This window comes from Triticum dicoccoides, chromosome 6B (genome assembly GCF_002162155.2).
Source record: "Triticum dicoccoides isolate Atlit2015 ecotype Zavitan chromosome 6B, WEW_v2.0, whole genome shotgun sequence".
In the NCBI taxonomy this organism is placed as follows: domain Eukaryota; kingdom Viridiplantae; phylum Streptophyta; class Magnoliopsida; order Poales; family Poaceae; genus Triticum; species Triticum dicoccoides.
In genome coordinates this window covers 603,615,567-603,635,779 of record NC_041391.1, presented here as the reverse complement: position 1 = coordinate 603,635,779, position 20,213 = coordinate 603,615,567, and the positions used below count along the sequence as shown (strand labels likewise).

The 20,213-nt window shown below is 51.2% G+C and overlaps 2 protein-coding genes and 1 pseudogene across 3 annotated transcripts; all 3 read right to left on the bottom strand.

The window, feature by feature from the left end:
• Positions 1-1,071: 1,071 nt before the first annotated feature.
• Positions 1,072-4,843, bottom strand: LOC119326389 (E2F transcription factor-like E2FE). 2 transcript variants are annotated; one of them, XM_037600045.1, is made up of 10 exons: positions 4,353-4,843; positions 4,117-4,237; positions 3,907-3,984; positions 3,745-3,810; positions 3,513-3,639; positions 3,349-3,416; positions 3,179-3,254; positions 3,016-3,077; positions 2,329-2,740; positions 1,072-1,442 (listed from the first exon to the last, which is right to left on the bottom strand). In XM_037600045.1, exons 1-10 carry the CDS (start codon positions 4,529-4,531, stop codon positions 1,318-1,320), a joined length of 1,314 nt encoding a protein of 437 aa, XP_037455942.1. In that variant the 5' UTR covers positions 4,532-4,843; the 3' UTR covers positions 1,072-1,317. The 2 variants fall into 2 exon arrangements, with proteins under 2 accessions (XP_037455942.1, XP_037455943.1); XM_037600046.1 differs by having other exon boundaries at positions 3,179-3,251.
• Positions 4,844-6,693: 1,850 nt separating this feature from the next.
• LOC119322402 lies at positions 6,694-7,385 on the bottom strand (annotated as a pseudogene).
• A 1,814-nt stretch (positions 7,386-9,199) lies between these two features.
• On the bottom strand, positions 9,200-12,552 carry LOC119320257 (protein Rf1, mitochondrial-like). The gene is made up of 2 exons (XM_037594384.1): positions 9,859-12,552; positions 9,200-9,539 (listed from the first exon to the last, which is right to left on the bottom strand). Exon 1 carries the CDS (start codon positions 12,525-12,527, stop codon positions 10,065-10,067), a length of 2,463 nt encoding a protein of 820 aa, XP_037450281.1. The 5' UTR covers positions 12,528-12,552; the 3' UTR covers positions 9,200-9,539; positions 9,859-10,064.
• Positions 12,553-20,213: the final 7,661 nt, after the last annotated feature.

Genomic DNA, 20,213 nt, shown 5'->3' with positions numbered 1-20,213 from the left:
GGCAGGGCGCGACGGCGGGTGCAGCTCGGCTGGCGGTGGTCCGGCGTCCTGGTGGCGAGGGCCGGCGGCCGGTGCGGTGGTGGCGCTGCCTCTTGGCGGCGGGGTGGCTTGGTGGCGCTGGTGGCCGGCGATGCGCCCCCGGCCCAGATCTGGGCCCTTAGGGCCCCATCTGGGTCCTAGCGGGTCGGCGCCGGTGTGGCCTTGCTGTCTACGGCTCGGTGTGGAGGAGGAGCGGCTCGGATGTGGGCGGCGGTGCCGATGGCATGCCGGCAGCAGCGCGAGGGCGGGAGCTTTACGGGCCCACGAGGGCTCGACCGGGCCTGTGGGCCTACGGGTCTGGTGTGCTCCAGCTATTTCGTCCGGACGGCTACTGTCGCTGACGGTGGAGGTGGGGCCCTCCCGCGTGCCGACGGTGCTGCTGCCCTAGTCCCGACTCTGATTCTTCGCCGCGTTGTCCTCACTTCGCGGTGTCGTGGTGAGACGGCGTGGGGGCCTCTTGACCGTGTTGGCGCTGGCTGGTGGTTGGTCTGGTGGCTGGCTCCGGAGCGCCCGAGGTGCGGGTTGGGATCGGGGGAAACCCCTGTCGGCTTGGCTGACACTGGCGCGGTGGCGCCTGTGGGTGCCACCTGACCTTCCGAGAGGGCGTCGGGGGCTACCCTTCCTCTCGCCTCGTCGTGTACCGGGGGAAACCCTTGGCAGCAGCGTCGTCATCGTCGCGATCCTTCTTGGAGGTGTTGATAGGTGCCGACGCTTCGGAGTCTTGGAGCCTAGTAGAAGATCCCGGTGGGCGCAGCGTTCGCGAGGCTTCTTCGTTTTCGTTGATCCGCCGTTGTCGGCATTTGTTTCTTTTGCTTTTTCTCTGTCGTTTCTTTTGGGCGTGTCTGTGCTGCTTCCGCCCCAACACATATCCTTGTACGGCTTGGTTGGTTGCTTTGTATACAAAGCGGGGGAAACCCTTTTTCGGTAAATGAGATCATCCAGGTTGTATCATAAAAAAGGATACAACTCTGGCGAACAATAGTGTTTTAATGTCAGTTGATTGTCGCCGAAAGAGATGCGCTAAACAGAAGCTTTAGAATGCAGAGGTAGGCACACCTGTAGGTGCAAGAATGAACAGTAGACAAGTTACACATTGGCAGTGAGAAAATGTTCTCACTCTTTTTGGACTAGAAAAGCCTAATGATTTCCTGCATTGAGTAAATACAATGAACCCTAGGCCGAGCAAATCTATCTGTTTCCCCTCTTCTTCTATTTTGACAAATTGTACAGGTCAAATCCCAAGCATGCAGGACTACTGTGCTTGGGTTTGTAGTTCGCCTACAAAAATCGTTTATTATTAACAGAACTGCCCAAGTGTTGCTGCATGATGCTGCTACCCTGCGAAAATTCAAAGTACCACGACTTCCACGCATCCACGTAATGAGCAAAAAGGTCACCAAGTGCTGCATTCAGAAAAAATGGGGAAAAAACTGTCAGTTTTTTGACATTATAACGGAGAAGATTCAATGTCTCGTACTGATCCAATGCTTGGAAGTTCAAGCAACAGAACCACATGAAAATGTCAACCACAAGCTTTTTTCCTTGAGAAATTCTCAAAAGATGTCAGTGCTCTGTAATTGATGGAAAATAATAGATTTGGCCAAATAAACACTATAATTTATTCTAGTATCTTCTCAAATAACTCATTGTGAAAAACAATGAGCTTGCTTCCAGAGAGGCAGAGAGCTCACATGCTATCTCTACGAGTCTAACATGATTTCCAAAATCAGATAGATATGCATATTCATATATGTATGGAGCTATGCGCATCTTCTTCCGCACTGGAAACTATTCAGAGAAATACCACTTGCATAGGCCGAGTCTACTAACTAACACCAACTAAAATATTGCAGATACCACATTATGAGCAGCCATGAAATCTAGTATGAGTGTACCAACTGTAAAACTATTTCTTACATATTTCAAATAAGCATCTCATACTACAAGTCTACAAATACAGCATGATTAGTTTCATTTGGAAGGTTGATTCTGAATAACATGATTCACTTTATATGGCATATTTTCTGCTCCTCGAGTATGCATGACAAATAAGAAGCATAGCAACCAAAGGCATGTCAGGGAAAATTCAGTAGGCCTCATGCTGTAACTTCAGCTAGATTGCTAGTCATACTGTAATTCATATTTCCAGCACAATCAAACGACAAGTATTTTCCTATCAGAAAATAACATCTGCAGTGACAAAGTGATTGACTTCTCATCATCTAAAAAAGTAAGCAACTTTCTACTAAGGAACAAAACCAGACCAAAGAAGTGCTGATAAATACCAACCTGGGTTCTGGTACTGTGGTCGAAATGAATCAGCAAGGCTCTCCCAATCATGGGCAATCGCCTTTTGTCCAACATTATTACATTCATCAGGCTCCTGTTTTCTTGCACAAGAAGGGTGGAAAGGCCCATAAACAAAACCACTCTTGTTAACCTGCCCGGGCTGCTTCTGCGCAGCCACGTTGTGGTTCTTCAAGATATCAGCACCGCCCTGTGCCAGCTTCGCTTTCTTCTGGATTGTTGGTTCCAGCTTGCTTCTATTTATACCAATGTTAGTGAGTTCAGTTCCAAAGACTCTCTTGTTTGACAGAGTCTTGCTTGCTGGGGATGCAACAATTGTGACACCATTCTCTGCTTTTGGTTTCCCCGCCATGCCCAACCACCGGAATGCAGGCTTCCTTGTGTCCACTTGTGTCTGCGTGAAAAGATTCAAGAACAGATTCAGGAACGTCACTTATCATTTAGGTGCAAATAACATTTTTAAGACCATGCAGGAGAGCTGCATGTATATATATACCAATGAAGATAACACATTATTTATTTTGCAACAGCATTTGAGTGCAGCTGACAGACTTATCAGCTATTTATTTTGTAACATTATGTATTCAGGAACAGATTCGGGAACGTCGCTTATCATTTGAGTGCAGCTGACAGACTTATCAGCTATTTATTTTGTAACAGCATACATACCTTCTCAATGAGCTTCAGTGAAGATAACACATTAGCAATGTCATATAATCTCCGGACTTTAGCTGTAGCATAAACATAAGACATACTATTAGCTTTTGTTTCGATTGGTACTCATACTAATACAGCTGAAGAATTACGCCGAGGAAATAGTACAAATACTAACTTCTCATGTTGGACTCCTCATGGTCTTCCCCAAGGAGGAACTTTGCAGCTTCATCAAGTGAGATCGTGCTAACCTGCTGGATGTACAGATTTCATACCAATCAACAACAGTTCCACAAACCATAAATCTTCATCTTCAAAACAGAAACAAGGAAATGCAGAATTTCCCACCTCCATGGTGAGGAACAGCTTCACAAAATTTTGAGTGAGCAACCCAAGAGACTTCTCCTTCCTATGATCTGAAAATGTGACAACCAAAATTCTAGGCCTGGCACGACAAAATGAAACTAAAACCATACAGCAAGCCAGCATTAGAGCAGATAATGCAGCCATACCAGATCTAAGCCGGCAGGGAGGTGCATCAGGCATGTCAGAAGGATTGTCAACTGTTTGGCTCAGCTTCTCGCCCTCCGTTTCGGCCTCCGGAACACCCAGCTTATCATCGTCTTCGTCATCGGACATCTTTACAGCATCAAATGGAACAAGGAACAGCATAGTCAGGAACTACATTGTTCACCAGTACCACATGGATAGATGCAAAGGAAAGATGCAGACAACTAAGCATACATTGGCAGCAGATAGCTCCTCTGCCGGTGGAGGAGCCAAGCCAGACTTCTCTCTCAATGCCCTCTCCTGATGAGCAAATAAAGGTAGACAAAAGACCAGAATTGAGACGGATCACACTGACACTTGTCGGCCGAAAGATGGCATGGAAATGCAGATGCAAACCTTGAGCTCTCGCAGCGCCATCGGGACCCCTCCGAAGCCTATCCAGGAGTAGCGGTTCTTGGCCTTCCTCGCAAGGATCTACTCGCAGGGGATTGATGATTCAAAGCAGAACTCAGGACCCCGTGAATGAAGAATTGAAGATATACTAGGAAGAAGTCTATCCGGTAAAAGGCAAAAGAAGAGGAGGGAGAGGAGGAAGAAAGGGCTCACCCCGACGCTCTCGAGCACGTTGACGATGTCGTAGATCCGGCGCCTCTCGACGCCGAGGCGCCTGGACGCGTCGTCCAGCCCGATGGACTCCACACCGTCCCGGTCGTACAGGGCCACGAAGCTGCAGCAAAGGCACGCGATATGGAATTGGGTAAGGGAAACGCAGATCCCCGGACGCGCCAGGATTAGATACGGCCATACGGAGGCGAAGGAAAGATGGGTGGCAGGGCACTCACTTGGAGCAGAGCAGGCCGAGCGACTTCTGCTTGCGGCTGTAGGCGTGGTGGCGCAGCCTCGCGCCCCCGCCGCGCTCGGCGAACAGCGGCAGCGGGTTCGGAAGCCGCGGGAGGGGCGCCGGCGCCACCGCCGTCGCCGTCGTCGTATCCACGGCTGTCCAAGAGGGGGGCGCGGCCATCGTCACCGCCGCTGCCGATCCGCGTGCGGGCAGAGGCAGGATCTGTGCCGCGTCGCGTGGCGTGGTGGGCGGTATCGGATCGGAGGAGGGAATTGTCGCGGCGTTATTATAGACGGATAGATCTGCGGGCGGGCGCGGGTGGGGGAGGGTGCGGGGGGCGCCGGCCGTTGAAAGGAATCCGGCGTGTGCTCGAACGAATTGGCGCGGCGGTGGCGGCCTCCCCCCGCTTTTGAAATTCTCTCTCTCTCTTTCCGCTCCCCTCGCTCGCTGTGCGGTGCGGCTCGTGGGGTGGGTTGGGTAGAGAGGGCGGCTGGCTGGCTGGCTGGCTGGCGTCGGGTCCGGCCGACGGCACGCGCCCCGGTTTGAAATTTAAGCGGCCGTCGCGCGCCCGGGGGGCGGGTTCTCTCCTCGCCCCGTGGCCGTCCGATCTGGGTCTCAGCCTTTTCGCGGTGCGCTTTTGGCTGGCTGGGATTCGGCGGCTCACGTGACGACACGTGCGACGGGAGGGCGCGCTGGCTGGACGCGCCTTCCCTCCCGGCCCCGGTGCGTGCCGCGGAATCATGTGATGGCACCGCGGCGGAGTCGTGTTCCGAACGGGCCCATGCGATACGAGCCTCACTGCTGGCTGATTTGCGGTGCAAGATTACACATGATCTGAACTTTCCGACTAAACGAAAAACCCGACTGATTTCCGGTGCAAGATTACACGACAGAGATACATGAACAAAATCCAGTTCGTGGCTGTAGCTGTGGTCGTGGCCGAGGAAGCGCGAGGCTTCATCTTCACAGTAGAGGGGTTGGAGGATTTTATATACAGCGGTGAAATGCAAAGTGCTTTTCATGCTTCAAGCCTAAGAAGAGAAGATGGCACATCCAAGACGAATGCTTCAAGCCTATGAATGCTTGCGATGCATTTTGGAGCGCCCCTCGAGGAACCGGCTGGTAGAATCGTGGAGTCTGCTCCTCACACTGCTACGAACACACAATCAGCCAGCCATGAGCGAGAACATGATGTATATTTTTTGTAGATGGGCATTTGTAGTAAAGTGCGCACAAAATGGTAATTTCATTTAACAAATGCGAAAACTCACCTCACGAAGTGTTGGATGAGCCATTATCCGTGTCTCCAAAACATGAACAATCATCAGAGATAACAGCAGCAGATAGTGAACCCGCAGAAACTTCTGCCACGGCCAAAAGTGCAAAGGCATTCAGATTCCATGAGCTAGCTAGCGACTGCCACCAAGAACTTCTGCCTTGACTGCCTTCTGGCTCTGGGAGATGGTGGCTGGACAGGGTCCACAAGGTCCACTGTGAAAATGGCCGGGCATATACAATAGCGCCTTGATGATAAACATCATACAGATACTGTCTTTGCTGGCTCGCAACAAATTGCTCACTGCTTCAATTGTTATTTTTGATTCACAGCTTGTAGACCCTGTCATGATCTTGGTTGTTATTTTTGAAGCAACTAGACCTTAACTGACATCAAGGCTACAGAGTTCCCAGTCATGATCTTGATGATCAGCCTCTTGTGCCATCCAAACTTGGTGAGCTTAGCTGGATACTGCGCAGAGGATCAAAGGCTGCTGGTGTACCATTTACGATACGAGTACAATAAATTATAAGTTGAACTGGCGTCATTGTAGATAACAATTCTGATCAAATATCACTCAGTTACATATCAGGATGAAGATAGCCCACAGAACTGCTAGCCTGCTAGGGGGATTGAACACCACCATGAGAAGATGAACTAGCTGGTCATCTACCGGGGTTCAAGTCCCCCAACATCCTTGAGGGCTTGTTCGGTTGAGGTGGAATTGAAGGGGATTGAGGGGGAATTAATCCCCTACAGGCCAAAATCCCTGCAAATCCCCCCCAATCCACCTGGGGATGGGATTAACCGAACAAAGCCTGATGAGAAATACAACCATAAACTCCCAGGCTTTGGGCTCACAAAGCTCGGCCTAGTTTGGGAGAAGAGAAGACATAGTACATCTCAACTCCACTGATGGGGGCAGTTATCATCTTGTTATTCCTAAAATCAAGTTCTCCACTCCCCTCCCCTCCCCTCCCCCGCGTCACCCTCCCCACGGGCGACTCGGGAGGCGACGCAGCCCTCGAGCGCTCCCTCCCCTCCTCCTCCCCCTCCCCCTGCCGCCGCCGGTGCTCCCCGCCGGGCAAAGCCCTGGTGGATCCGGCGGCGGCAGGACTTCGCTCCCAGGCGGCCTCCCCCCTCGAGCGTGGGGCTCGACGAGGCTGACGGAGCTGCGCTTCTCCGAACCTAGGGTTTCGCGACGGCGGCCCCAGATCCAGAGGGTCGGGCCTCTGGACTGGCGTGGCGAGCACGCGGGCAGCGCGGCGCGACCCTTTGGGGGCGCGGCTGCGGCTGCTTGGCTGTGCCCCGGCGGATCCGGGCGGCGGAGGCTGCGGGCCGGCGCGGCAGCGGCCATGGTCGGCGGCGGCAAGGTGCAGGTGGCTGGTCTCTGCGACGGCACCACTAGCCCTGCTCGACGCGTCCCGTGCGATGGCTGGCCTTGTCTGGCAGCCATCCGGCAGCTGCTGCACTGCGCTGGCCGGTGTTTCCCTACATCGACAGTGACAATACGTGGTTTCCCTCTCGGTGCTGGTGGTCCTCTCTGGCGATCTGCTTCCCCATCTCCTGTTTGCTCTGCTTCGGCGGTTTTGGGGTTTTGGTCTTGGGCCGGGCGAAATCCCTGCGCGGCGATGGCCTGCGCTGACAACGGCGACACCTGAGGGTGCCGTTACCTCCATGGAGGCGCTGTCATGGCCCGGACTGGACCCTCTCCTCGGGCACCGGGGGAAACCCTTGGTCCAGTTCCCTGGACAAGGCAGCGGCGGTGTCTCAGCGCCATTCCTTTCTTGAAATCGCTGCTTGGGTCGCACTTGGAGTCCCCTATGCGTCAGCTGGAGATGGTGGCCTCCCCGATCTTTCCGGCGAGGTTTGCTGGTAATGCGATGTTGTGATGAGGGCTGCAGCATGGAGCGTGGGCGTCCGGGGCGCAATGTACGCCGGCGCCGGCCCGTCCAAGACGATGGCTTCGCTAGTTTTGGCTGGGTCCTGCCATCCACCTGCCGTCTCCTAGGCACATATGGGCGGAAGGTACGTTGGCCCGGTCAGCCCTGGAGATGCAGTCTTCTTCGGAGGCGCCTGGCAACGGCTGTGACGCGGCCTTGAGGCTCTGTGTCTAGCTACCTTGCCATTCATGGTTGGAGGCTGGACAAGGCAAGACCTTTCGTTGTTGCGGTCTGTAGTTGGTAGCACCTCCTCACCTGCTTGTTTGGTGAGGACGATGGTGTGTGTGCGTGTGTCCCTCCTCCTGGGAGGTTGTACCTGTACTGCTGTTCTCTTCCTGTTCAATGAAATGAAACGCAAACTCTTTTGCGTTTTCTCGGAAAAAAAAACTCCACTGATGGGCACATGTGGGCCCTGCGCTCCAAAAATATACTCCCCTATAAAGAATGCTTTGTTAGATTTTATTTGAAATATACTGGACAATAGTTCTTTCCGACTGCTATGCTAAATTCATATCTGATCAACAGAAAAAGCCCATGATCAGGGATAGGAGGAGGTACCATGAGTTAGTAGGACCTCTTCTTAGACATGAATACAGGAGGAAGCCTCTATTCCGCCATACATGAATGATGTCGTTGTCCTATTGGGATTCCTTGCAGAGGTGCCTGCGGGCTGTGAAGAGAAACCTAGTGCTGCAGAGGGCCAACAAGGTGTAGTCGAGGCCATCGGCAGCAGAAATGGGCAAAACATCGAGACTAATATCCGCCAGCAGGAAGGAGAGAAGCTCAAGTTCAAGGAAAGACAACTTGCTCAGTGCATTATAGCCCCATCTGAAGAAAAAAAAACAACGTAGAAAAAGGCAACACTACCTATTCACAAAGGTTGTTAGGTTCCCCTTACATGTAACTTCCCAATTTTGTGTTGCATTAGAGCTGAATTGTCATATAGAAACAAGAAACTGCATATCGCATTCCTGTCTCGTAAAGGTGGTAAGGGGTATTACAGCCTGTGCTGAATCCAAAAGGTTGTAAAAACCAGTATGGCCGATGCTTATATACGTTGCACAAAGATGTTACTATGTCAGGGATCTACGCTGCTTGCAAAAAATATGGGAGTACTAACTTTTTTTGCATAAAAACCAAATAGTGAATCAAATGCGATTATGTGTTTATTTCCAAGTGTGTTGGACATATACAAAATCGAGAAGGCTTGGATAGGATATCGTCAAACAATGAAACCCAGAGACATTTTGGTAATGTTTAGATCCTACTCGGTACTCACCTCCTCTAGTTAGAAATATGCAACCGACACCTGACTGCCAAAAGAATAGTTTCAGTCCTCTTTGAAGAGCTAATTATCATTCTTCTTATCTCACTACAGTGCCAGCTCCAACCTCAAACAGTTTGCATCTTTCAGGAAAAGACCAGTTGGGTACTTCTTTATGTATCCATTGCCACAAAGACAATGGGTTGCCTGCCATAAGGGAAGGTTTAAGATTAACTAGTGGACAAAAAAAGAAGTTAATACATACTGCAACTCACTATGTCTAAAGAAGTTACAAATAGTAAATCGTTTTAGACTGCTTGGATGACACAAGTGCATAATGTAGCAAGAACTTTTCCCAAGGAAGATAAAATGAGAGTGCTTGGATGACACAAGTGCATAATGTAACAAGAACTTTGCCCAAGGAAGATAAAATAAGAGTGCTTGGATGACACAAATCCAAAATTTGAGAAGTCAACTGAGATCTGTCCAAAATATGGGCGACATTCTACGGTACTATATCGAATTCCAAATAAATATAATTAATAAAAAGGAACAAGATATGCGACAAATTTATATGGAATGAATTGACGGTCTTTATATCAACTGCAACTTGAGTTCTGCTATCAACAGAGAAGAAAATGTGAAATTCGCTGGCCACATTGCTCCCTCTAGCGAACATAAGGAAAAACAACATCAAGGCAATGCCTGCAAGAGATATTTCCAGATTAAGATCATACGTCATAATCATAACATAAATATCTGCACCAAGAAAATGTATCGAAAATGTTTAATATTTGTATCTTGTTCAGGAACTCAATTTTTAATTGGGGGTTCAGTAAGTCCTTTAGGGTGATATATGACGGTATCTAGTTCAGGAACTCATACAGTTTTTCTGGTGTATAATGAAACATGCATCTAACTATAAACATGAAGACCTCAAAACAGCAACAGGAGAATAAAAAAGAAAAGGCCCTGGGGTACTAACACCCCTGGCATATTCTTAAGAGGAAGAGAGGATGCGAACCTTGAGCATGGAAATGGCATGCAGATTAGGGGCGATGTCCATAGGATGCACGCCCAGCAGCGGCATGCATCAGGCCAAAACGCTGGGATGGCACCAACACACAGCTCGATCTTGTGAGCGCATGGAAGAGAACTCATGTCGACATCATTGAGAGGGAGCTCCAAACCATGCCAAATTGCCAATGTTTATCTGGCTAGTCCAGTGCATCAACTGACTCCATTGAAAAATTGGTAATTTACAGGGAGCAAACTGATTTGTTCCCGATATTTCCCTTTACTTGAAAAGAGACACATCAACAACGAAGTAGTTGAAGCTTCAAGTGAGATGCTCTTGCCATCAACTTTAGACATATAATTTCCAGCCTTGACGATGTCACCGTTTTCCAATAATATTCTGATGATATTATTTATAAGACGAGAGTCTGGAGCACAACCACTCTTCTCCATTAATGAGAACATATTTTCAGCTTCTTCCACTGATCCTTCTTTTAGAAGATTTCCTATCATTACGCTGTAGGTAGAAGCATTAGGTACCATCCTACTGGCTGATATTCCAGCAAACAAACCGTTAGCTTCTTCTCTTCTCCGAACCTTGAACATGGCATTGATCATGGTATTGAGTATTTTAATATCAAACTTCACATCCATTGCTCCTAATTTCTGAAATAGGGTGATCGCTTCGTCAGAGCAATTATTCCTACAAAGTCCTCCAAGTATTATACTGTATGTGGAAATGCTCACTGTTATTCCCGTTTCGGTCATCTCAAGGAACATTTTCTTTGCAGCAAATGTTCTCCCAGCACGAAATAACCCATCCAGTATGATGTTATATGTGATTGTTGTGGGCTTAGGTTTGTTTTGCACCATTTCTCTGAAGAGAATCAACCCATCATCAATCCTTCCACATCTACAATAGCCATAAGCAAGTGTATTATATGTAAAAACATCAGCCTCAATGCCAGCTGATACCATGGAATCAAGTACTCCAAATGCTTTCTCCATCTCACCGACTAAGCAATATCCATCAATCAGCGTATTAAACGTAATGATGTTAGGTTTCAGACCTATGTCTGTAACCAAGTGGAAGATATCATGTGCATCCATAACCCTTCCTTCTTTGCATAGACTGTCCATTATAGAACTGAAGAATGCAATGTTTGGACAAGGAATACCTTTGTTCGTCATTTCATAAACCAACTCCTTTGCTTTCCTCAAATCACCATGTGTAGAGAAACCCTGAATTAGGGAGTGATAAACAACTGTGTTCGGTTGTACTCCCTTACCAATCATCTGACTGAAGTTATCCATGGCATCAGCCAGCCTACCCATTCTGCAAAGTGCAGATATTAGAGTTGAATAGGTCCATACATCTGGACACACTCCTTGCCCCTGCATTCCAGTAAATATGTGCATAGCTTCATCCATCATTCCATGTTTAGCATGTGCATCAATTAAAATGTTGAAAACCTGACGGTCGGGTAGAATACCTTTGGTTGCCATTGCATTAAAGAGATTAATCATATCAGCAAAGCATCCTTCGGTTGCATGCCCATGGAGCAGAACATGGTACGTGACCAAATCAGGCTTGTGGCCCTTGGCAGTCATGGAATCAAAAAATTCGGCAGCTTCTTTGGTTCTTCCATGCTTACAGAGAGAGGCCATGAACGAGGTCCAAGTAACAAGATCTGGTATGAGACCCTGTCTTGTCATTTCTGTGAACATTTTACCCGCTTCTTTCCATTGGCCCAGAGTGGAATATCCATGGATCATGACATTATATGTCACATTGTTCGGTTGAACACCTTTATCAATCATCTGCCGGAGGAACAACTCTGCTTTGTCCATAGTTCTGGCCTTGCACAGCGCATCAATGGTCAAGCTATATGTCACCACATTAGGTTCAACCCCTTTCTGCACCATTTCATGGAATAGATTGCATGCCTTGCTTACTTCACCTTCCTTAAAGAAGCCGTGGATGACCGTGTTATACGTCACTACGTTGGGGGAGCAGACACCTCGTTCTTTCTCCCACATGTGGAGCAGGTCGAGTGCCCGCTGGCTCCTGCTATCATCGCATAAGCTCTTCAGAACAATGGAGTATGAGAAGGCGTCAGGCACGCACCCGAGCTCGGACATCCGATGTAGCAGGATGTCCACAGCCTCATCTGTCCGTTTGGCGCTGGAGAGGCACTGGAGGACCATGGTGGCGACGACCACATTTGTCTTCAGGCCCATCCTGAGGACGCGCCCAAAGAAGGCAAGCCCAAGTTCCGGACGACGCGTGCGGCCGCAGCAGTTCATGAGGATGCCGTAGGTGAAGATTGTGGACGACACCACCCGGGAGCCGGCCTCTTCTCGGCGGGTGCGGTTGAAGAGGGCGGGGCCGTCTCTGCAGGCGCCGGTGTCCGGCGCACGGGAGAGGGCCGTGAGGAAGCCGTTCAGGGAGCGCGCGGGGACCGGAGTGGCCTGCCGTAGCAATTCGTCGAACAGGCGGTGTGCGTCCTCCGGGCTGAGCGTCCCAGCGATGACGCGCTCTGTGGCCGCGGCAAAGGCTGCATGGGGAGACCATGAGCGTGACGGCGGCAAGGTGGAGATGGAGGAGAAGCGGCAGCGGAGGAGGCGGAGGTGGAACATCGGCGCGGTGGAGGTGGAGTGGCGGAGGCGGGACATGGCTAGGTGGAGGTGGAGGATGCGAGTGTTCAATTCAGTAAGACAGTGACGGTTCGTTCATCAGTTAATCAACAGCCAGCTCGCTCCTCAACTCCTCGTCGCTCGACGGCCAAAGATCACCCCACTGGTTACCGTAGCCTTATTACTCAAGTGTCAACTTTTACCTCAGTTCGAACCCATACCCACCCCAAGCGCCCGGACGAACTGCCCGGGCAGTATCCGGACACAAAGACGCCACTCAACCTGCCTTTTCATAGGTGGTCCAAACGCCTGGACTGACTGGCACTCCCCATATTGGGTCCAAATCAGAGGTGGATATGGAGATGTCCGGATGCGTCCACCACGTAGGCCTAGCCAGCTATGGCCTGCGCCGCCCCATCGATGCCCCCACAAAAACCCCACCCCATCGGACGAAACCCTAGTCAAACCCACTTTCTCACTCCACACTCGTCTCATGCGCTTCCCTCGCTCATTTGATTCCTCCTAAACCCTTCCCCTTCCATCTGTCGTGGCCAACTCCGGTCAGGATTTCAGCGGTGAGGCCGATCCCGTGGATTAGGAAGGTCTCGTGAAGGAGGAATACGACGAAGAGGAGCTCACGCTCTGCATCTCCATCCAGCGCTCGCGCGTGGACACTGGGAGGAGCTTTGATGTAGGGCGGAACCCTAGGGGCCGATCTTTCACGTTTGGAGAGGATCCCTACGGGGAACACGAAGAACGCGCAGAAGAACACGAGGAAAATCACGAGGGGAAAAACAAGAGAAACATTCAACCGACACGAAATAGATCACACAAGTGCTAGATCACCGAGGCACAAAGTAACACGAGATCCAAAGTCAACAAGGGACGATACAATAGTAACCGTTCTTCTCCGTGAGGAGGTCTTGATTGTCTTCTCCGGATGGAGGCCTTGAATCCGGATGGATCTTCTCCGAAGAGGTACGGTCCCTCACGAGGAGTAGATCCGGTACGGATGAGCAATGCTCTATCTCAAATGAGCTATCACAATGCTAACCCTAAAACGTAGGTGGAGATGGAGTATATATAGTCTAGGGGCGAAGGGGGTACATGGGCCTCGGCCCTTACACTGTTCGCAGACAGGGAAGGCCTGATGTCCAGGCGTCGGGCCGGATGTCCGGTGGCTCGAGAGGGGCCGGATGTCCGGGCTGGAGGAGACGGCCGCGCTGCTCTCTGGATGGGCGGCGCCGGATGTCCGGGCGGAGGGGCCGGATGTCCGGTGCTTCAAGAGAGGCCGGATGTCCGGGGTGGCGGCCGGATGTCCGGGCTGTCGGGGCATGCTTATGTGCTTCCTGGATGGCGTGTCCGGATGTCCGGGCCGGAGGCCGGATTTCCGGTGAGGAGGGCCGGATGTTCGGGCTGGACGCAGGATGTCCGGTGCCTGTAGCTTCTTCGGCAGAGTCCTGGCCATGTAGATCTCCAGGTGCCGGATGTCCGGGATCATGACCGGATGTCGGGTGCCTGGAGGCTGTTCCCACCTTCTTCCATTGGTTCTCTTCTTCCGTGGACTTGGGGTCTTGACCATCTTCATGTACATCCTCGGGAGGGTCCTCTTGGTACCTAATCCTGCACAACATTCCTGATTTAGGCAGTAACCATGTCTCAAGAGGATCATATGAGATATCACTAAGGAGAGAAGTCACCTCGGTCTCGAGAGCTCTAGCTCGTGCTCTAGTCATGGGTCCTCTTGGTGCTTGGTGAGACGATGGAAGGTCCATGGGGATGACTGAAGGATGCTCCGCATCATCTCCCCCCCCCCCTTGGGAAAGATCCGACCTCGGATCGAAATCCTCATCACCATGGTACGGGGAGAGATCGGTGACGTTGAAGATGTTGCTCACGTTGTACTTTTCGCGTGGGAGATCGGTCTTGTAAGCGTTGTTGTTGTAGCGTGCTAGCACCTTGAAGGGTCCATCGGCTCGAGGTAGAAGTTTGGACTTGCGTTCATTGGGGAAGCGGTCCTTGCAAAGGTGTAGCCGCATGAGGTCTCCGATGTTGAATATCATGGGATGCTTGTTGATGTTTAGCTTGGTCTCGTTGTACTTGGCGCTCGATGGTGTGCCTTGTATCTTCATGCATCTTCTTGATGTAGCTTGCACGGGCACTTGCGTTGAGGTTGGTGTGCTCTTATAGAGGAAGAGGTAGAATGTCCAACGGGGACAACGGGCTGAAGCCGTAGACGACCTCGAAGGGGGACTTGCCGGCCGTCGAATGTCTTGCACGGTTGTAGGCGTACTCGGCAATGGGTAGACACTCCTCCCACTCCTTGATGTTCTTCTTGATCAACACGCGAAGTAGAGTGGAGAGCATACGGTTCGTCACCTCCGTTTGGCCGTCGGTTTGAGGATGATATGCGGATGAGAACAAGAGCTTGATTCTGAGCTTGGCGCATAGCGTCTTCCAAAAGTAACTCAAGAACTTGACGTCGCGGTCGGAGACGATTGTCTTTGGTACTCCATGGAGGTGCAAGATTTCCCTACAAAAGAGATTTGCAACGTGTGAAGCATCGTCTATCTTGTTGCAAGGAATGAAATGTGCCATCTTAGAAAATCGGTTGAGGGAGTCCTGGACTAGGGGGTGTCCGGATAGCCAGACTATCATCATCGGCCGGACTCCAGGAGTGTGAAGATACAAGATTGAAGACCCCGTCCCTGTCCGGATGGGACTTTCCTTGGCGTGGAAGGCAAGCTTGGCGATACGGATATGTAGATCTCCTACCATTGTAACCGACTCTGTGTAACCCAAGCCCTCTCCGGTGTCTATATAAACCGGATGGCTTTAGTCCGTAGGACGAACAACAACCATACCATAGGCTAGCTTCTAGGGTTTAGCCTCCTTGATCTCGTGGTAGATCTACTCTTGTAATACCCACATCATCAATATCAATCAAGTAGGACGTAGGGTTTTACCTCCATCAAGAGGGCCCGAACCTGGGTAAAACATTGTGTTCCTTGTCTCCTGTTACCATCCGCCTAGACGCACAGTTCGGGACCCCCTACCCGAGATCCGCCGGTTTTGACACCGACATTGGTGCTTTCATTGAGAGTTCCTCTGTGTCGTCACCGATAGGCTCGATGGCTTCTTCGATCATCAACAATGACGCAGTCCAGGGTGAGACCTTTCTCCCCGGACAGATCTTCGTATTCGGCGGCTTTGCACTGCGGGCCAATTCGCTTGGCCATCTGGAGTAGATCAAAAGCTACGCCCCTGGCCGTCAGGTCAGATTTGGAAGTTTGAACTTCACGGCTGACATCCGCGGGGACTTGATCTTTGATGGATTCGAGCCACAGCCGAGCGCGCCGCACTGTCACGATGGGCATGATTTAGCTCTGCAGCCGGACAATGCCCTGGAGGCCGCACACAAGTCCGCTCCGATCCTCAATTCGGAGCCGGCTGCGCAGATCGAGGACGGGTGGCTAGACACCGCCTCGGGGCTGCAACCCCTACGGTGATAGAGCCGAACACTGACCTTGTCCCTCATGAAGCTCGTGGCTCCGAGGTGCCGGACTCCGAACCTCCCGCGCCCCCTCCAACCGAATCCGATTGGGCGCCGATCATGGAGTTCATCACTGCGGACATCTTTCAACACTCACCCTTCAACGACATCTTGAGTTTGCTAAAGTATCTCTCGTTATCAGGAGAGCCCTGACCGGACTGCGGTCAGGACGGTCGGGATGCGGACGACGAAGAAATTCAAAGCCCACCCACCACCCACTTAGTAGCCACTGTCGACGATCTAACCGACATGCTAGACTTCGACTCCGACGACATCGACGGTATGGACGACGATGCCGGAGACGACCAAGAACCAGCACCTACTGGGCACTGGAAAGCCACCTCATCATATGACATATACATGGTGGATATCCCAAAGGATGGGAATGGCGAAGGAACAGTGGAGGATGACCCCTCCAAGAAACAGTCCAAGCGCCGGCGTCAGTGACGCCGCTCTAAATCCCGCCACAGCAAGAATGGAGATTCCGGCACCGGAGATAATAACACCCCAGACAGTGCCGAAGACAACCCCCTCCAACAAGATTCAGCACAGGAGGACGGAGACGCCAACCCTCATGAGAGAGCAGCAGACGAAGAGGTAGAGGATTACATGCCTCCCTCCGGAGACGAGGCAAGCCTCGACGACAACGAATTCGTCGTGCCTAAGGATCCCGTCAAACAAGAGCGTTTTAAACACAGGCTTATGGCCATGGCAAACAGCCTCAAGAAAAAGCAGCAGCAACTTAGAGCTGATCAAGATCTACTAGCCGACAGATGGACTGAAGTCCTCGCGGCCGAAGAGCATGAGCTCGAATGCCCCTCCAAAAGCTACCCTAAACGCAAGCTGCTCCCCCGATTAGAGGAGGAGGCATATGAACCTGCATCACCAGCAGACAATACGGCTGACCGACCACCCCATGACCGCGACAGAGAGGCCTCTAGGCCCTCCACTAGAACCGTACCCCGGCATCACTCGAAAAGCACAAGGCCACAGGGGAACGCTCCGGACTTGCGAGATATATTGGAGGATACGGCAAGACAATCAAGATCGATCTATGGATCGCGTGGGCACCCCATGAGACGTGACGACAACCGTCGCGCCGGACACAGTAAGTCCGACCGGGCCGAACACAGTAGACAAAGCTCCCTTGAACTTCGTCGTGATATCGCCCAATACAGAGGCGCCGCACACCCGCTATGCTTCACAGATGAAGTAATGGATCATCAAATCCCCGAAGGGTTTAAACCCGTGAACATTGAATCTTATGATGGCACAACAGACCCCGCGGTTTGGATTGAGGACTATCTCCTTCATATCCACATGGCCCGTGGCGATGATCTCCACGCCATCAAATACCTCCCACTCAAGGTTAAAGGACCAGCCCGGCATTGGCTTAACAGCTTGCCAGCAGAGTCAATTGGGAGTTGGGAAGACCTGGAAGCCGCATTCCTCGGTAACTTCCAAGGCACGTACGTGCGACCACCAGACGCTGACGACCTAAGCCATATAATTCAGCAGCCAGACGAATCGGCCAGACAATTCTGGACGCGGTTCCTAACTAAGAAAAATCAAATCGTCGACTGTCCGGATGCGGAGGCCCTCGCGGCCTTCAAACATAACATCCGCGACGAGTGGCTAGCCTGGCACTTAGGACAGGAAAAGCCGAAATCCATGGCAGCCCTCACATCACTCATGACCCGCTTCTGCGTGGGTGAGGACAGCTGGCTAGCCCGCAGCAACAACCTCAGCAAAAGTTTTGGCAGTCCGGATATCAAGGACCGCAATGGCAGGTGGCGTCGCAACAAAAACAAACGCCGCATTAACGGCGACAATAGCAAGGATACGTCAGTCAATGCCGGATTCAGAGGCTCTAAACCCGGTCAGCGGAAAAAGCCATTCAAAAGAACTACCCCGGGTCCGTCCAATTTGGACAGAATACTCGACCGCTCGTGCCAGATACACGGCACCCCCGAAAAGCTAGCTAACCACACCAACAGGGACTGTTGGGTATTCAAGCAGGCAGGCAAGTTAATTGCCGAAAACAACAACAAGGGGATGCATAGCGATGACGAGGAAGAGACCCGACCGCCGAACAATAGAGGACAGAAGGGTTCCCCCCCACAAGTGCGGACAGTGAACATGATATACGCAACCCACATACCCAAAAGGGAGCGGAAGCATGCACTCAGGGATGTATACGCGATGGAGCCAGTCACCCCGAAGTTCAATCCATGGTCCTCCTGCCCAATCACTTTTGATCGAAGGGACCACCCCACCAGCATCCGCCACGGCGGATTCGTCGTATTGGTTTTAGACCCAATCGTCGATGGATTTCACCTCACCAGAGTCCTGATGGACGGCGGCAGCAGCCTGAACCTGCTTTATCAGGATACAGTGCGCAAAATGGGCATAGACCCCTCAAGGATTAAACCTACAAAGACGACCTTTAAAGGCGTCATACCAGGTGTAGAAGCCAATTGTACAGGCTCAGTTACACTGGAAGTGGTCTTCGGATCCCCGGATAACTTCCGAAGCGAGGAGTTAATCTTCGACATAGTTCCGTTCCGCAGTGGCTATCATGCTCTGCTCGGACGTATCGCATTTGCAAAGTTCAACGCGGTGCCGCACTACGCATACCTCAAGCTCAAGATGCCAGGCCCTCGAGGAGTCATCATGGTTAACGGAAACACTGAACGCTCTCTCCGAACGGAGGAACATACAGCGGCTCTCGCGGCAGAAGTACAGTGCAGCCTCTTAAGGCAATTTTCGAGTCCGGCCGTTAAGCGACCGGGCACGGCTAAACGTGCCCGGAGTAACCTACAACAAGACCACCTGGCACGTTTTGAGCACGCGTAGCAATGCGGCCTCAACCCAGCCCCTGCAAAATTTCAAGATGCGTCCTTCGCGTACATCATTACGCTTTGAAGATACCATGGGCACAGGGGGAGGGGCACGACCACGATAGGCCCAGAATGCGGCTTAACCACACCAGGGGCTCTCAAGTGTGTCGTTCTTTTTTCTTTTCTTTTTTTTACCCACAGGACCCCGTTCATCAGAGGCCCTGTCCGGCAGTAGACCTGCCGAACTCACGATGCAACAGCTAGGGAAGGAGAAAGGCTACGACGAATATCCAGGTGGTCTCCATTACGAGCATTAAATCTGTTTTATACACCACTCCGCAGCCTACCCCTAGAGGGGGACATGTTTAATAGTAACATCCCTTGCTTATCGCACCATTTGTATCGTTCTGCATTCACAACAGTATTCCTTGAATAAACAATGCAGCACCTTTTTGCTTACAATTGCATTTCTTTCTTATACATATGTCCATTTATGACATGTTGCATCCGTACACTTTGGTACGGCTAAACACCAGGGGCTTATGTTTCCCGCGTCATGGTGTGATAAGTCCGAACACTTTCACAAGTGTGGAACCCCGAACTTATAGCATTATATGCATCGGCTCCGAATCATGTCTTGGGTCAATAGTTGGGTTTGCCCGGCTCCCATGTTTTGGTACCTTACGTTCTGTAGTATCGGCTAAGGTAGCACTGGGAGAACCACTGCGATTGCGCCCCGGTTGAGCTGGGCGAGCGCCTCAGTGGAGAAAGCTAAAACTGACCGTCATGATGAGGCGAGAGCCGGTCGCTGTTCGAGAGGTTTTTCTTGAGTCCCTAAAGACTTATGCCGCTTACAGCGAGGAACCGGCTTTGTCCGGCCCAGGCGTGGATAGCGCCCCAAATTCGGCCTTCCGAACACTAGGGGCTTCGCCGAAATTTAAAATTATAGAATTCTATGGCCAAGTGAGAGTGTTCAAGCATTATAAGTCCGGTTGCCTTGTTCGTTGTGTTGAGCGCCTCCCTAGATGGACCCAAAAATGGGAACAAGAGTGCTCAAATTTATCCCGAACACCCCAGCACTCGTGGCATGGGGGCTGAAGCCGACGACTTGCCATCTCTCAGATTTGATAAACGGCCGCACAGAAGGTAATATTTTAAATTAACAAGCGTTGCTTAGCGCATATGAACAAAGTTTTCAGCGCACAGGATAACAAAATGCGAGTTTACTCAAATATTACATCTTTGGAGCACTCACCCGCAATAGTGCGGGCACCCTTCAGAATAGTCTTATAATACATCTCGGGCGTATGATACTCCTTGCCTAGCGGTGGC

Excerpts from the sequence above, each read along its gene's own strand:
- LOC119326389 (XM_037600045.1), bottom strand. The coding sequence starts at position 4,531 with ATGGCCGCGCCCCCCTCTTGGACAGCCGTGGATACGACGACGGCGACG. Across the intron at positions 4,238-4,352 it reads CTCGGCCTGCTCTGCTCCAA|CTTCGTGGCCCTGTACGACC; the intron begins GTGAGTGCCCTG and ends CCTTTGCTGCAG. Across the intron at positions 2,741-3,015 it reads CACTGAAGCTCATTGAGAAG|ACACAAGTGGACACAAGGAA; the intron begins GTATGTATGCTG and ends CTTTTCACGCAG.
- LOC119320257 (XM_037594384.1), bottom strand. The coding sequence starts at position 12,527 with ATGTCCCGCCTCCGCCACTCCACCTCCACCGCGCCGATGTTCCACCTC.